The 16358-nt window shown below is 41.0% G+C and overlaps 2 protein-coding genes across 2 annotated transcripts in view; both read left to right on the top strand.

The window, feature by feature from the left end:
- Positions 1–13580, top strand: part of LOC148044906 (potassium channel subfamily K member 3-like) — a 133687-nt gene extending 120107 nt beyond the window's left edge. Inside the window, exon 2 of the mRNA XM_087717424.1 lies at positions 13423–13580. Within this exon, the coding sequence (XP_087573550.1) occupies positions 13423–13580 (158 nt within the window). The remainder of the gene's footprint in view (positions 1–13422) is intronic.
- LOC106543648 (potassium channel subfamily K member 3) lies at positions 1758–4719 on the top strand. Its single transcript, XM_087717426.1, has one exon. The coding sequence runs from the start codon at positions 1806–1808 to the stop codon at positions 2664–2666; it is 861 nt and encodes a 286-aa protein (XP_087573552.1). The 5' UTR covers positions 1758–1805; the 3' UTR covers positions 2667–4719.
- Positions 13581–16358: the final 2778 nt, after the last annotated feature.

Raw genomic sequence — 16358 nt, 5'->3', positions numbered from 1 at the left:
GGGAATAATTTCTTCCTATGATCTTGTACAAATAAAGATCCCTCCTTCCCGAAAAAACAGGTAGCTACTGGCCCAGAAAAGTCTGAATTAGTATTGAATTCGTCAAATAAATGGAAACATTAACTATTTTCAAGGTGTTTGGGAAATGTTTTGAACCTCTAACAAGTTATATCTGGGTTGGATCAAGAATGTATTAATTCATATTCTACTAATCTATTGTAACCACAGATTTTGTCTGGATGATATGATGATGATGATGATGATGATGATGATGATGATGATGATGATGATGATGGTGGTGGTGGTGGTGGTGGTGGTGGTGGTGGTATTTATGTATATGTCACCCAACTCACAGCAATCTCTTGGGGTTGTTGTTCTTGTTGTTATTATTCTTGGAAATAATAGTGAGCTATTTCTCTGCATTGGTTGACATCCACATAGTAAAGATCATGTGAGTGCTATTCTTTTGCTGATCCGCTAGCTGTGAAGAATAATAACTGCATTTATTCTTATTTTCTAACTTCCAAGTTGAAACCTCCCTCCTCATAAGGTTGAAATTCTGTTGTCACATTTTGGTAATCATATTTCAAGGAGCCTTTGAGGAATGAAAAAAAAAAGGCATTGAACGCATTGCAGGGCCATTGGTTGTCCAACTTGGTATTTGAATGTGTCCATGAGCAGGGGTCTCCAACCTTGGAAACTTTAAGAATTGTGGACTTCAACTCCCAGAGTTGGCTGAGGAATTCTGGGAGTTGAAGTCCACAATTCTTAAAGTTTCCAAGGTTGGAGACCCCTATCAAGAGGTTAATCAACTCTTCAGTTGATAAATTATACTGAGTATAATAGTTTCCTCCTCCAGTTTTACATTCTCCTTACTTGGACATCTCAATGATACTTTCAATACACATTCTGATCAACTCTCAGATCCTTGTATGGTTAACTCGGTTGAAATCCCTTAATCGTTGTTCTTCCCTGTACCACCCTTTTACTATCACCACCCTTCCCTTTAGTGTGTGTGTCAGTGTTGGGTTCCGGATCCCATCGCAACCGGTACACTGCGACAGGGCCGGGTGTCTACCAAGAGCATGCACACTGTGCACACGTGCTCACCCACCACCCTGCGATGCTCCAACTGTTCGGCGGAGCATTGCACAGGCGCTGTACACTGCACGCACGTGCACAAATGGCCTGGTTGGGCTTAAATACAGGTAAGGAATGAGGGTGGGCAGGTGGGGCCTCCAAAGCACCGCTCTAGTATGGTGCTCCCAGAAGCCACCGGTATGTCATACCGGGGCATATCACCCGGAACCCACCACTGGTGTGTGTGTGTGTGTGTGTGTGTGTGTGTGTGTGTGTGTGTGCACCTTGCTTTGAATGGAGGCAGCTTCAGCCTGCAAACTTTGGTGGTGTGGCTTTGTGTGCTGAGGTTGTGAGGATAGAGGGTTGTGGGTGCAATGCGGTGATGGATTATTGTAGCTTCTCCTGGCTCTTGAACCAAAAGCAGGCGCACATGGACCAGAAGAGGAGGACTTTGGTACAAATTGCTACACCACTGAGTTTGCAGGCCAGAGCAGCACCCCATCCAGCTGCGATTCCTCCCTTGTTTCAATCAACACTTTGAATGAGGAAGTGGCACACCTATCACCTATCAAGCCAGAATGAAAACTCTTCCTCTGTTCTCCCATGAAAATGGTTTTCGAAATCTATGAGGAGCTACTGACCAGCTTGCCTTTGCTTTGTTTTTTTTTTGTTCCACAGGCTATGGACATGCAGCCCCTAGCACTGATGGTGGGAAAGTCTTTTGTATGTTCTATGCGCTGCTGGGAATCCCACTCACCCTGGTCATGTTTCAGAGTCTGGGTGAGAGGATCAACACCTTTGTGAGGTACCTCCTGCACCGCATCAAGAAGTGCCTTGGCATGAAACGGCCAGAAGTATCGATGGCCAATATGGTCACCATTGGATTCTTCTCCTGCATCAGCACCCTTTGCATTGGGGCTGCCGCATTCTCCTACTATGAGAATTGGACCTTCTTCCAGGCCTACTACTACTGCTTTATCACCCTCACCACCATTGGTTTTGGAGATTATGTGGCCCTTCAGAAAGAACATGCCCTCCAGACCAAGCCCCAATATGTGGCCTTCAGCTTTATCTACATTTTAACTGGGCTGACAGTCATTGGGGCCTTTCTCAACTTGGTGGTGCTCCGGTTCATGACCATGAATGCTGAGGATGAAAAGCGGGATGCGGAACACCGGGCGCTACTCACCCGTAATGGACAGGCCAGCAGTGTACATATTACAGACACTACTACATCCTCGACCGCTGCTGCGTTAGGGGGCATAGGGGGTGGTGGAAGCAGCAGCGGTAGAGGAGGACTCCGAAATGTTTATGCTGAAGTTCTCCACTTCCAGTCCATGTGCTCCTGCCTCTGGTATAAGAGTCGGGAGAAGCTGCAGTACTCTATCCCCATGATAATCCCCAGAGACCTCTCCACCTCTGATACCTGCATGGAACAGAGCCACTCCTCCCCTGGGCATTACCCAGAGACTCCATCCAACAGATGCTTCTGCAACACTCAGCGTTCAGCCATCAGCTCTGTTTCCACAGGACTTCATAGCCTCTCAGCCTTCCAAGGACTTATGAAGCGGCGAAGTTCTGTGTAAAGACTAGGAGCCCTTTTACAAACTCTCCTTCACTACTGAAAAAAAAAGAAGCGGGCATGAAAACCCAGGTGGAGATACAACTTAGAATTTATAAAAAATAATTTAACCATAAGAAGGGAGGAAGAGCATGCTCCTTAGGGAGTGCACAATAAATTGATGGATCAAGCAGCGGGTTGGTTATGAGGGGCAATCTCCTAGGGAAACTGAACTGATCAAGATCTAGTAGTGGATTCTGTTAAGTTCTTTTGATGATCAAGAAGGGAGAAATCCAAGTTGTCCTTCCAAAGGTCTGGCAACACTAAGTTGTCTCTTCTCCCCCGAGAAGGAGGCTCAGCGCTCCTGTTGCTGGTGGAAATCTTAAACGTGTTTTGCAGCAACTACACAAAATGTGAAACTTAAAAATAAGGCTTTGCACCCTTGTAAAAGTGTGTAGAACAGGGTCAGGTGGCTCTCAGATGGAGCGTACAATTAATTTGTGCCAAGGACTGATGGAACGACCTTAAATCCCACCCCCAGGCCAGTCCAATAAAGTGGGGTGAAAGGAGAGGAAATGATGTTAAGTACAGGTTCCCCCCCCCCTTGTTTATTTTATTCCATCCATTTCAAAGGGAAAGAAGGGGTTTCCTTGCTTGCTTGCCATTGAAGGGCCATCCCTAAAGGGGAAAACCTTTAGGTAGGAGAAGTTAGAAATCTTATAGAGGAATGAAGAACCTGTTCCTGATTAGTTAATACACAAAAGACATCAGTTACAAATGGCATGAGTATGTACACCCAGTGGCTTTTGCTACATGGTTTGGGCCAAATACCAGCAAAAGCAGCTTCTTATTCATTGCATCCCATCCACAAGTGACATTTATGACTCTACCACCCTCCAGAGTACAACACTGTGCAAAAGCAGTATCCCATGTGTATTTCCATGCTCATGTGTACACAACAAAGCCCGTATGCTCTTTTGCAAAGCTTTCACACGTGCAAATCCACTCTCAAAACCTTGCCCAACTTCCCTTTTCTTATTATCCCTAAATCCCATTGAATAGATTTCAAAAAATGTCTTCTATATTTTCCCCTTTGTAGACCTTTCCCCCATTCTCATAGGTTCCCAGAGAGGAACGCCGCCACAGTATACTTCCCCCCTCAAATCCACCATCTTTGAGTATGTGAAATATTTAACTTCTTGACAAGGTTGCAGCTCCAGCACTGTCTTGGCTTAGACATCTTTACGCTATGGTGCAGCAAGAGTCTGATGCGATGTGAAGGCAGAGCCTACTCAAATCTCATCATTTCTCTGTAACCCAAATCTCTATTCTCCTAGGATGTGCAATGTCCTCTAAAAGTTACTGCATTTCTACAAGTCAGATTAGGGGTGTGTATCATGGGCCTCACTGCACCGAAGGGGGATAAAGCCAGTTTGCTAACCTGGAGGTTTTACAGCTAACCCGGCAGAGTTGATTTAATTGGAAACCAACCATTCAGCCTTGGATAATTCCTTACGACTTTAAGAATAATCCACATGTTTGCTCATAGGCTAGGCCAGTATTTCTGTCATTGATTGTACGAGGCAAAACATATGATGATATGATGAAATTGTTCACTGGACTTCTTCAGCCTAGCATGCAATTGCATCTTTGAATCCATAATGAAACAATGCACAGAGTAAGATTATTGTGGGAAAGATGAGGTTTAGATTCTTCTCCAGTGCTCTCTTTCTAGCGTTTGACCCCATTAGAAGAATACTTCAATGGCCAATTGAAACACGTAATCCAGCCTCGTTCCCCCCTTGTCCCCATCTCAGTTTGTTACTTTGTGTCTTGAGGGCATCGGGATAAGGAAAGCTAGTGGGATTCATTAAAGAAATCCAATATGCTTTTCGCCTCCTGATGCAATTGTTAGTTCATAACCTGGGGAAATTGCTTAAGCAGAGATGTCAAGATCCAAAACTAGTGAATGAATTTTGCTACTCTCATGAGCTGGCTATTTTCTCTATGATAGGGGACACGTTCTGTGTTTCCTCTCATATTTCTTCAAGTGCTAGGTTCTCCACTCTAAAACAGCTCTGAGGATGGTTACAGTGATTGGAGGTGGGCTCAAAAATATACTCTAATGGGAGCCATAACTAAATATTTGTATTAATTGAAATCTTTCCAGCAGAGCAAGAATATATAATAGGATCCTCAAAGCAAGGATACTGCCCCCATAATAATGTATATACAGTATGTTGTTTATCTTTAAACATTGATCATTTAAAATTCTGCATGACAATAACTAGGCATGAGGTAGGATATTAAAGAGACCCATGCAAAGAGAATTTGGAGGAGAGAGATATAAAGTTAGTTAAAGGCATTCCCACCCCCACCCCCAAATAATTTATCTTTAAATAGAAGCATAATTCTAGATTTCCTGGGAAATCTTTGTATTTATTATTCCCTCTTTGGAGGGGAATTCTTACATTCAGGACCATCCTTAAAATATATAAATATGATCGAGTTTGATTCTAGTAAAGGTGGCAGAATGAAAAGCAAACATCTAGCATCTGATCCATGAATGCAACAACCTGTCTTCTCTTAGCAGACAGTTAAAAAGGGAAAGCTACATTAACCCTTAAGTTATGTTCATTTGGCTGCATCAGCAAGAGATAAACAAAGATGTGTGATTTCAGCTAAAAGTCACACCCAGTGCTGTCTCCGTTCTCTTCCTTCCTGGGACAGATTCTGCCGAGAGGCTCACAAAGCAACTAGGCTTTCTGGCTCAAATGGGCACTTGCATCAGTGAGCAAATTAGGCTAAGCTGGTCTTAGGCTAAAGCTTTTTTATTATTGTCATTCCTGCTCACGTGACTTTAGTATTAGAAGCAACTGGCACAGCATCACATTGACAAAAGTGTGAAGCCAGAGCTGGCTGGAGGGCTGACTGGCAGTTGAGGCTTCCAGAGTGTCTCCTTAGGAGTTGAGGCTGGTTGAGAAGAGTATAAGAGGTACTCAAGATTAGGAAAAGTTCTGAAGGTTCTTGAGCTAGGAGAACATGTACTAATATATTTGGGTTCAGTATATTCTTGTTTTTTTGAATAAAACTCTCTGACCCATGCACCTTGAGAGTGCTTCGAAATGAAACCAGAATAGAAAACATGAAATGAAGCTTAAGTGTGGGATCACACTATCATAGTTTGCTACCAATGATTCTCCAATTAGCCATCAATGGTAGACTGCTGAGAAGAAAGAGAGGTTAACATCTCTAAAAAGAAGAAGAATCATTTCTGAAGTTACAATAGAAGAGAATATCTGTAGCTCAGGCTTGAGCTGTAAAGTCCTTGATGCTCTCTGAGCTGGATGGCTTGCTTGCAGACATTTCATTGTCCAACTAGATAACAATTTGTTACCTAGATGGGTAATGATATAGATTTTCAAACAACCTAACTCAGAAAGCACCAAGGACTCCACATTTCTGATCATTAATTTCTCGATCGCTTAATTCTCAGCCCTTGAGGTGTCTTCTTTTTCATCTCAAATACTAGACAGAAGGGTTTTGCCAATTCATATCTCAGAGAGTTGTCCTTTTTTAAATGTTTACATTTCTATCACATATTCATTGGTTGAGCTAAGACAAATTAAGCAGAGTCAGACATGGTTAGTATTTGGATAGGAGAATCCCTGAAGCATCCCACTATTGAAGGTTAAACAGGAAACTGAAAACCCCTTCTATGAGAAAATGATTTAGAGGTCTCTCTGCATCCACAGGGATGAAACTTAACTTGAAAATTTTATTTTATGGGGCCTACATGATGCCCAACATTTTATAAAGAGAAGTAACAGAGGCTTCACAGTATGTTACTTTTCACATTGAAATGTTTAATATTTCTTAAGCTTTTAAGAAAATATTAAATTGGATGCTAAGGGAGATCAACCTAGGCACAGAAGTACCCATTAGCAGCTTGTTAGCTATTTCTATTTCTTCTCAAACAAACTCAAAGATGGAGTCATTACTACTCACTATTGGTAAGCAATATATTACTCTTGAACATCTGATATTTCATTCTTCCGACTGCTGCTTTTAGAGACACATTCTTTGTTTACAGAACCTAATTTATTCCATGCCAAAAAAGGTTGTGTTCAGTTCAGTCCATGCTGGTGTTCTCCCTCATTGTGGAGGGAGGGGACTGTCTGCTACCCATCATAAAGCTGGTAGCACACATTACCGTTTAAGGTACTTTCCAAAACTAATGTTGTGGTGTACACCTAAATATTATACAGAAATATGGCATATTCTCTATAGATATCGGTAAAACATATGAATCATGCACGTACATCCATCAAAGAAAAGCCAGGTTCTATGTGAACCTGCTAGCAAAGTAGCTTTTATTGGAACCTGAGTTTTACAATGAATTTTCAGTAAGACTTCTGAACAAGATAGGTGACCAGTAAGGAAGGGGACTTCTGTTCATTAGTCTATATAGTAATGCATAGGAACGATGTGGCAGGTTTTGCCTTAACATTGGTCAGAGTACAGGAAGCAGGTTGTGTTCTCCAGAAGCTGGTCCAAAAAAAACTCTAGAATATGAATCTTTCACTTAATTTCATCAGCTGTTTTGTCTGAAGGATACGATCTCCCTCAGCAGTGGGAACAGCAAGTAGTTTATCTCCTCTACACACTGCATAATATGCCAAAGGTTCTGACCGAGAGAAAATTCCTGTCAGAAAAGATTCTTGTCAGTATTCCCTGCTGTGCCTGCATGTACTAAATCCCATTTCCAGATTATGAAAATGCCTCTTCCTTTTCCCCATTGCTGCATGACTTATTTTTTTTATTTCTTTTGCTTTTCTGCAAAATAAATAAATCAATACAGAAACAAACTAAAATATCCCCAGAGATGAATTTGTATAGTCCATTTAATTGCATGGAAATGTGCCGCAATGTTTCGAGAATCTACAAATCTTATTGTCCCAGCCGGGAAATTGCAGGACTTTCAAATTATTGGGAAAACACTAGTTAAGACCTGGAGATCCAAGACAACATTCATCACAGGCCCATGTTCCCCCCCCCACCTTCTTCTCTGCTTTCCAGATAGCATGTGGCATCTGAGCATCTTATATTGTGTGCAGACTGACTATGGCATGGCCAGCATTTCTTGGGAAGATTTGTCACAAGTACACGACAATGGAAATTAAATTTATCTGTATTTTCCATTGCTAGTGTAGTTGTTCCATCTATGGCTGCATTATCCCACTACTATAATTCCCTCCCATATCTTGTGCCTTTGCTGCAAGCTATGTCTCCAACCACACAATATTTCCCACCACACCGGGAAAGAGGGGACACACATGCCTCGTTGTAAGGAGCCCTTCTAAACACAGCCCTTCTTGTCATTAAAGGTTTATTTAAATCAATTCCCCTTGCTGGTTTGAGTGGTGCAGTGGCCTAGAGGGGGAGCTCTCGCCTCACAATCAGGAGGTTGTGCATTCAATGATAGGTAGAAGCAGATATTTATCTCTCTGGGCATAATGAGAATATATCTGCTAGGAACTCCGCATTGGCGACAGGAAGGGCATCCGGCCAGTAAACAGTCAGCTCCATTCAGCTGACCTTTAGGTGCAGCCTCCATGTCAGATTCCTGGAAACATCTTTTTAGCTACAGCAGCTTAATGTGATATTTCTATATGAGGTATGTGGAATCGGAAGAGGAGCAATGCAACATCTAACATTTGTTTGGTTTTATTTTAATGCAATTCAATTTAATGTAGTTCTTGTGGTTGTTTGCTAGCCTTATGTCGAATAATCTTACCTCCACATTTCATTAACATTTACAGTTCAACAACAATTTGAGAAGGATCTGCAGTCCTAAGGCTATTGAATATGTTCCTCTGCAGACTGATATGGTCCAGAAAGTTTTCCTTCTGTCCTTGTGAATGCTGCCAAAATCCATGCAAGGAAACAATATGATATAAGCTATTTTCAGTGAAGTTCATGATGTCTTTTTCAATCAACTCCATTCTAGAGAGTCACATCTAAGTCTTGTTCAAACTACGTAATAGGTGACAGCTGTTTTTAAATCCTGTTATTATTGGTAGGGTGTACGTTCACACAATAAAATGATATGAATTAGGGTTTTATTTTGAGTTTCCAAGGCATGTTCTGCTGGCAGCTCTTATCAGATAATGCTGTGGTAAGGAATCAGGGTATTTTCAACATACTTCTTTATGCATAATTCAGGGTCTTTTTCAAGTTGAAGCTTGTGTCCAGGGAATATTAAATTCCACCAGCTTCTGTATTTTAAAGATAACAGACATATTTTTGTCCCATGCTACAAGATGAAATAAAATCAAAAGAAGAACTAGTTATCCAGTGACTTTGTTAAATCAAAACCCATCAATGATTCTCTCACACATTCAATGAATCATTTGGATGAATCCTACGGACAAACAAATAATTAGAAAGCAGTCAAAATTGTGATATCTCTGAAGGATTATGTAAATGGGCCCGGATTCATTTCCCAACCAACCATTCAACACAAGTGATTCTGTGTAATAAATATGACAAACGGTAGTCCTTTTATGTATAAGAATACTCACATGATTTTAGCATTTTATAATATTTCTGTTCCTATCTTGAAAGAGGGGGTATTTGTTTCTGCTCTTGCCTGCTAAGAACTTTCTCAGGACATTACTGTCAGGGAAGACAAAGATAAAATCAGGGTGGGAAAAAAATGAAATAAAGTACCCCAAATATGAACAACAGTGGTATGTGACAATTGGAGTACTCGATACAAAGTCAATTGTATTAAATGCTTCTCTGACACTTCCCTCCCCTAATAATGACAGTTGTATAGTTTTTCCAGCTAGGACACTGTTGGAGGTGGACATGAGGGGACAAATTGAAGTCACAAGAGGTGAAAAATGGTTCAGAGAAAGAGAAAAAAAAATTAAGACTCTGTTGCTCTGATAGAAAACCTGTTTTCAGAACACCCCAAAGAGCAAACCAGTTTGTATTGATGGTTTGTGGTAAATCGAAAACCAAAAATTACAAACAACTCACAAAAGTTGTTGGCTTTGCATCAGAATAAATAAGATGCTGCAGGGCAGGGAACAAAGTTAATTAATAGATGGGGGGAAAAAAACAGAAGCGGGAGAATCTGTGGAGGGAGGGGCATCAAAACAACAGTCAAAATGGCAGCCTCACCCTTGCAATGGAAGGCCCATCCCTTTCTATATCTATTACAATGCATGTAAAAAAAGGGGGAGAGGCATCTGTTGTGCAGTTGCAGCCGCCATCTTGGCTTTTGAAATTTCCCCTGAGGGCAAATCTGAGCCAGTGGAAGCTTCCCTGGTTAAGTTTCGGGCTCACAGCCTCAGATTGGGACCCTGCAGCACCACCTGTTTACTCTGCCTATCATTTGCCAAAGAGCTGCTCTGCTTTTCTTCTTTCTGTCATTGAACTTTAGTCTAAAGGCAGAACATTGCTGGAGAGAAGTCTTCTGTTTTGTTTTTTTCTCTCCTCGAAAGTGTAAGGTGCAACAGTTTGCAATAAAGGCAACACAATCTGGAACGCCAGGAGGGGTAGCTGCTGCAACTCTGCGAATGAAGAACCCTTGTACCATGGACAGTGTTTTCTTCCTATTTATTTTCTAGCCATCTATTCTATTTATTTGTAGTGAATTAAATAGGCACTGGAAAAAATGGGTGGGTGCGGGGAACCAACAACATTGTACTTTTGCTTAGGAAGTTACAAAGCAGAACTTGTGTTTTGCTATTTTTTAACAGTGACTCTAAAAAACATCTATTTCTAATACTTGACATGTATATAAATGTTAGATATGGGATTTTCAAGGAGAGCTATTTAATATAAATGATGCTATAATGCGCCATATCTTTATAAATATAGACATACTGTTTGCAAAATGCATTGGGGATGTCTTGCTTTTGAATGATTTGGGAGAATTTTATTCTTAGTTGAGTGGTTGCTTTTTTTCACTCTTAGAAAAATAAGAAATGGGGGAGGAAGTAGGGGGGAATTGAATAAAACACTCCTAGACAAGTCTTCTCTTTCTCATGCCAAAGCATATTTGTACTGCTCTTTTATTTTCATTTTAGAAACAAAATAAAGTCTGGATTCAACCTCTCATTCTCTTTCTTTCTTCTATCTCTTTTGATTGTTATCCAGGGGTGGGCTTCAAAAATTTCAGCAACGGGTTCTCTGCCTGGTTGCTGGGTGGGCGTGGCCTAGTAGGCCTACTGCATCACGACCGGAGGGCGTTTTCACCTTGGCCAGGCTCCAGAGGCTTTCCTCAATCCTCTGAGAGGGTGAAAACTGCTTCCCCCAGGCCCCAGAGACCATCTGGAGGCCCGAAACAGACCCATTTCCACCCTTCTGAAACTTCCGGGAAGCCCGTTTCCCCCCCCCCCTCTCTGAGCCTCCACGCGGGCACTGCACTTACATCACATCCCAAACAGGCCATGTGGAGACTTCTGGGAGGGGAGGGGAGGGACAGGAGTGATGGGGCAAGGTGGGCGGGATCAGCCAGGGGTGGGATTTGGAGGTTCTCTGAACCAGCCATAATGTTAGCTACAGGTTCTCCTGAAACCTGGACAAACCCATAGCAGCCCACCCCTGTTGTTATCTTACAAGTAACACCATTTAGAACTGTGTTTTTTTTCAAACCTGGTAATTTTAAGATATGTGGACTTCAACTCCCCAGTCAGAAAACACTAACTTAGAGTTTTAAGCATTATCATATTTTTATTTTGCTTTTATGGACTGAATACAACAAAGAAAGAAAACAAAAAAATAATACAGAAGTGTCATTTGGGTTTAATGGATTATTGCTGAAAAATTCATTCTGGAAAGACATAGTTGTCATTTGTGGCTGGTTTCTGAAGTTGTATTTGAAACAGAAGACCATTCCATAAATCCCATTGGCAGTCAAGCGTTTCCTATGCCAATTTTGAAGGGAATTTGTTTCTCATAACGAATACTTTTTAGCAAATGTCTGAAATTTGGCATCAATATTTGGACCAGTATTCGCAAGTGTTATTTGTTATCAGAAATGCTCAGTGCACAATTTAATTTAAAAAGATAAAATTAAATCATGCCCCCAAACCACTGAGAAACAATAGTCCTATTTACCATACCACGAATAATATTTCTCATACATGCTTACACCAGTAACCAGAGATTGCTTGGATCCAAGTTTTCCCTTGCTCTGATGGAGCAAACTGTTCTGTAGTGGACTCAAATTCTTTGGGCTAAATTATAGAACTGATTCAATTGTTGTCTTTTAAACAAAAGCTTATCCAACTAAAATATCCCTTTCTAAAGATGGTTTAAGAATGTCAATTTATTCATAGGTCTTCCACCCCAAATTTTCTCTGGGAGGTTGGAGAGACTCTGAAATTATCTGGAACAGGGCTTTGTATAGAACAAAGCTGGCTGAGGAACTCTGGGAGTTGAAATCCACAAGTCTTAAAGTTGCCAAGGTTGGAGACCCCTGGTATAGATGATGGTCCTGAGGGTTGAACAAGGTGGTCCTTTTCAAAGGTCATTTCCTTCTCATGTTGGCTGAAGTGTCCTAATTTAAATTTCACTCAAGGTTTGCTCCCTACAGAGAACTTCATTCTGGCTCCAAACCAGTTTTTATAATGACGTCTAAAAATCCTAATTATAGTGGTGTCCATGATCCTACTATGCTTAGCCTTAATTCTTCTATTTAAAATAACTTAATACACCAGTATAGGATTTCACAAACTTCCATTTATATTTGATATAACAAAACACGTTCTTGGAATTTCCCATTAACTACAGCTGTAGATGTGTCTTACACAACATAATTACTCAAAGACCTAACAGCTGCATCAGCATAGTTTATTAAGTCAGATTAATTTTAATCTTGGTTAGGTTTTTTTTTGTTTGTTCGTTTCTGAGAGTGGTTCATGTTTGGTTTAGGTTATGGTTCAGTCATGTCAGACTGTCATGTCACCTCATAGGAATTCTGTTATTCAGCTAAGAAGGTTGCACAAAGGCAGGTGAAATGGAAGACAAGGTTGAGGAAAACCAAGTTGCACTCCTAACTGGGCCCTGCCTTTAATATAATGGGGTCTTTCTCTGTTCTGTGAACAAAAGTGGCAAATTGGACACAAGTTTAGAATTTTGAGGACTATCCTGTTTCCCCCAAAATAAGACCTCCCTGGATAATAAGTTCAATCAGGCTTTTGAGCACATGCGCTAAAATAAGCCCTATCTGAAAACATTGGAACACAGCAGCAGCCATGAGGTGACCACGCTCGCCACCTCCTGCACCTCAAAAATAATAAGACCTCCATGAAAATAAGGCCAATTTCGGGCTAATTTCGGAGGTCAAAAGAAAATAAGACCCTGTCTTATTTTGGGGGAAAGACGGTAGATGCAGTTATTAATATTTTCATCAATCCAAAATTGTGACTGTGCTACCAATGGTTGATTATCTTGGAAATAATTCCATATTATGGGATGTTGGAGGTTACAACTTATTAACCTCCCTTAACAGAGAAACTGGGAACAGTTTCTTGCTGGAATTTGTTTGAAGCAGTTTGCCTGGTTCCTGAGGGGCCAAGAGATGGGTGGGGAGATGGAGGCCAAGAGGTCCTGAGAACAGAGAAGGAAGCCTGCAGACCTCTGAGTTATCACAAAGAAAAGCCAGGGCTGGGTTGTAACCTTTGGGACTCTCTCGTGCCATGGCTTCAAGTCCCTGATGAATTTGGTAACTATATTTATTTTTCCTTTTGTGAAATATGAAGAGTTGCTAATGAGAAGAGTATGTTGCACTCTCCCTCTGGCAAACAATTCTCATGGAAAGAGGCAAGCCTTTCTGTATCATTCTACTTCTCCTCAATTCTGCAAACTTCAGTCTTCGGTCATCTATTTATTGAAGCTGCTGGAACAGGAGGTTGACTGAAAGGTAAGGTAGATTGACACCAAATGTGTATGTGTGGGTAAGTAAGGGGGTTTTTTTTAAGTGGGAGAGGGACACAATTGCCTTGGGTTCCATACATGGAGGGACCTCCTCCTCATCCAAAATATGGTACAATATTAAATAATCAGCTAAACCAATTCTCTTTTATTCAAGGGAGTCAAACCCAATGTCAGGCCTGGAATCTTTTGCATTGGGCCTTCATTGCCACATTTAATGTTGTGGGGAAATGGGGGGGGTTATATGGAGTATGGGAGATATACAGTCATAATAACATTCCTTTCTCAGAGAGTCAAGGACATTCTGACCTGCTGCTGTGATGGTGTGACTGGGAGGTATCTCCAGTTTTCGATGGTGCCTGATTGGACCATGTGACGGACATGTAGGTGCTGGGCAGGGGCTTGGACTTTCATTGGAGTAAGCAAAACCTGGGAGCTTTCAGATTCGGATTTTCTCAGATGTGCCAATATGACATCTCGAATAGAATGGAACTTGGAGGAACTTCAAGCCTCAGAGTCTTCTTTCGTTGGGGGTGTTATTTGGAACCCTGACACCCAAATCACAATCCCATTTTGAAATATCATATGTTTCCATCTAAAGTGTTCCAAAGTATTCTGTTCTTGGTGTTTCCTCCCATATTCTCATTTGCAATACACTTATTTCAGTGAAGAAATGCAGGCGGGAAGAACAAAATTTGTCAGATGTTGTAGGATGGAGTGGAAATAAAATGGATCAGGGTCCCAAATGAAGACTCTCCCTAAGCCTAAAAGTTTGTTTGTGTGTTAGATTTATAATATTAACTTTTTCCAAGGTCTGGTGCTAAGAAAACAACTTCGATTTAAGTTTGGATCGGTATTCCCCAACCTCCTGTCCTCCAACTCTAATGGCACTATCCAAAATAGTGCCACAAGTCACTCAGTGCAAAAGGTAAAGAAATGGGTATATTTGATTTGAACATTTATAAAAATGTCTTTTCTCATTAGATTTGGCCAATAAAGAAATACTTATGATATTAAGAACTACATTGTTGTTTCTTCTCCTTCAATTTCATTCCAATTTGTAAAAAAAAAATAACTCCACTGTTTTTGTTTTTATTTTGCTTTCTTAGCTATACCATTAGAGTTTAAAAAAAAAAAACAATTCCTCATCCTTCCTCATTTTCTTTCCCTGTCTAAAAATCCCAGCATTTTTTTTTACAGCGGTCAGTGAAATACCTCCAGGAAGATTATGCCTGTTCAGAGATACAGCAGTAGTCCCTTATTCCCAAGTTGATCTGTAATCTTCCAGATATTTGAGAATCCGAAAAGAGACATTTTCCTTTTGTGGAACAGCAGATATCATGTTCTGTGGGTACCAAGAGCAGATTCCAGAGTTCATGCTTGGATAAAATGCTAGGTGAATGGATGCACTTGACTAGGCCTGTGATGAGATGCTTCTAAGCTCTTGCACATTGCTATTCGTTTAATTAGATTCCTCACTGGCGTGATTCAGATTTTTTTTATAGAAAGGAGTGCCAATAACCTACCTATTCTCAAATTCCCTGGAAGTAGACCTGGGAGAAAGGTTGGAATGGGTGTTTCACCATTTCCTTGACCTCAGTTAGCATTTGGTCAATAAGGCAGCCTCTTGTAAGAGATGCTGGTTCACTTGCTATCCATGGCAAATATTTGAGATAGTTCCCAGGTTTGTATATCTCACTATTCAAGGGGACATCTGTTTTGTGTTCCAACACAGTGATTACACTACTGATGCTGCATCATAATGAGGTCAGTATAATAGAAGGTAAGTGTCTACCCTGAAGCTAACCTGACTTAAGTCACATTGAAGCTTCACTGTTGCCACACTGAAGCTGAGGGATAGGGAGGTGGGGATTAGAGATAGTTCTGGTTTTGTAGCCAAAATAAAATAATTTCTCTTGAGAACCAAGGACATTCTCACACCTGGCCAGGGGAAGGAGGAGTGATGTCACCAGGCAACCAGGCAATGCCTTGATTAGACCATGTGATTGATTGTTTGGGGAGGGGAAAAACTTTTACTCTTAATTAGGTGAAAACCACAGGAAACGTCAAAGTCAGTTTTCAATCGGTTTTCAATCGGCCTTTGCCAATATGACATATCAAATAAAACTATTCTTTGCTCAGAGTTTTGTTTGCTGTGGGTATGTTACTTGGAACCCTGACAGTAAGGCTGATTCATAAGAAAAAAAAGTTACATGCTACAAAGAGATGGATGGCTTTTTTCAGGTCATTAAAAGAGCTGGGAATTATAGAACAAGAAGCTATCAAGTAGCTGTCCAGTGCAACTCTTGGTCCCAATCCTTCTACATCCTCAATGCTCAATGTTCAGAAGATGCCTATATTTATGAAGGAAACCACTAACATTAGTTTGTTATTTTCCCTCTTCAATAATGTTTCTCAACTTCAGCTTAAGATCTGAAGACTTTAGTTCAACTTCAGCATCTTGCCCCCTGAGGCAAGATTGATGCTTCTGGCATCCCAGAAGAGCATTAAGACCCAGCTCTATCTACTAGCATGGGGATTCAAGAATGGCAGGCAATCTTGGGAGTGGCAGGTGCCTTGAAGTGCTTGCTCTGTCTTTTTATTTGTTTTATTTTTGTATGAATTTTATGAGTGTTTTTTTTACTTGTAAACAGCTCAGTGCCACTTAGTAAGTGAGATGGGTGAGGACAGGGGTGGGCTTCAAAACATTTAGCAAGGGGTTCTCTGCCCAGTTGCTGGGTGTGTGTGGTCATGGTGGGCATGG

The sequence above is a fragment of the Thamnophis sirtalis genome, unplaced genomic scaffold (assembly GCF_051295495.1).
Source record: "Thamnophis sirtalis isolate CommonGarterSnake01/CBP01778 unplaced genomic scaffold, rThaSir2_p1.2 scaffold_6, whole genome shotgun sequence".
Classification (NCBI taxonomy): Eukaryota; Metazoa; Chordata; class Lepidosauria; order Squamata; family Natricidae; genus Thamnophis; species Thamnophis sirtalis.
Note: the sequence above shows the minus strand (reverse complement) of the source record. Positions and strands in the feature narration are given on the sequence as shown.

Coding starts and splice junctions, on each gene's coding strand:
- LOC106543648 (XM_087717426.1), top strand. CDS start 1,806: ATGTTCTATGCGCTGCTGGGAATCCCACTCACCCTGGTCATGTTTCAG.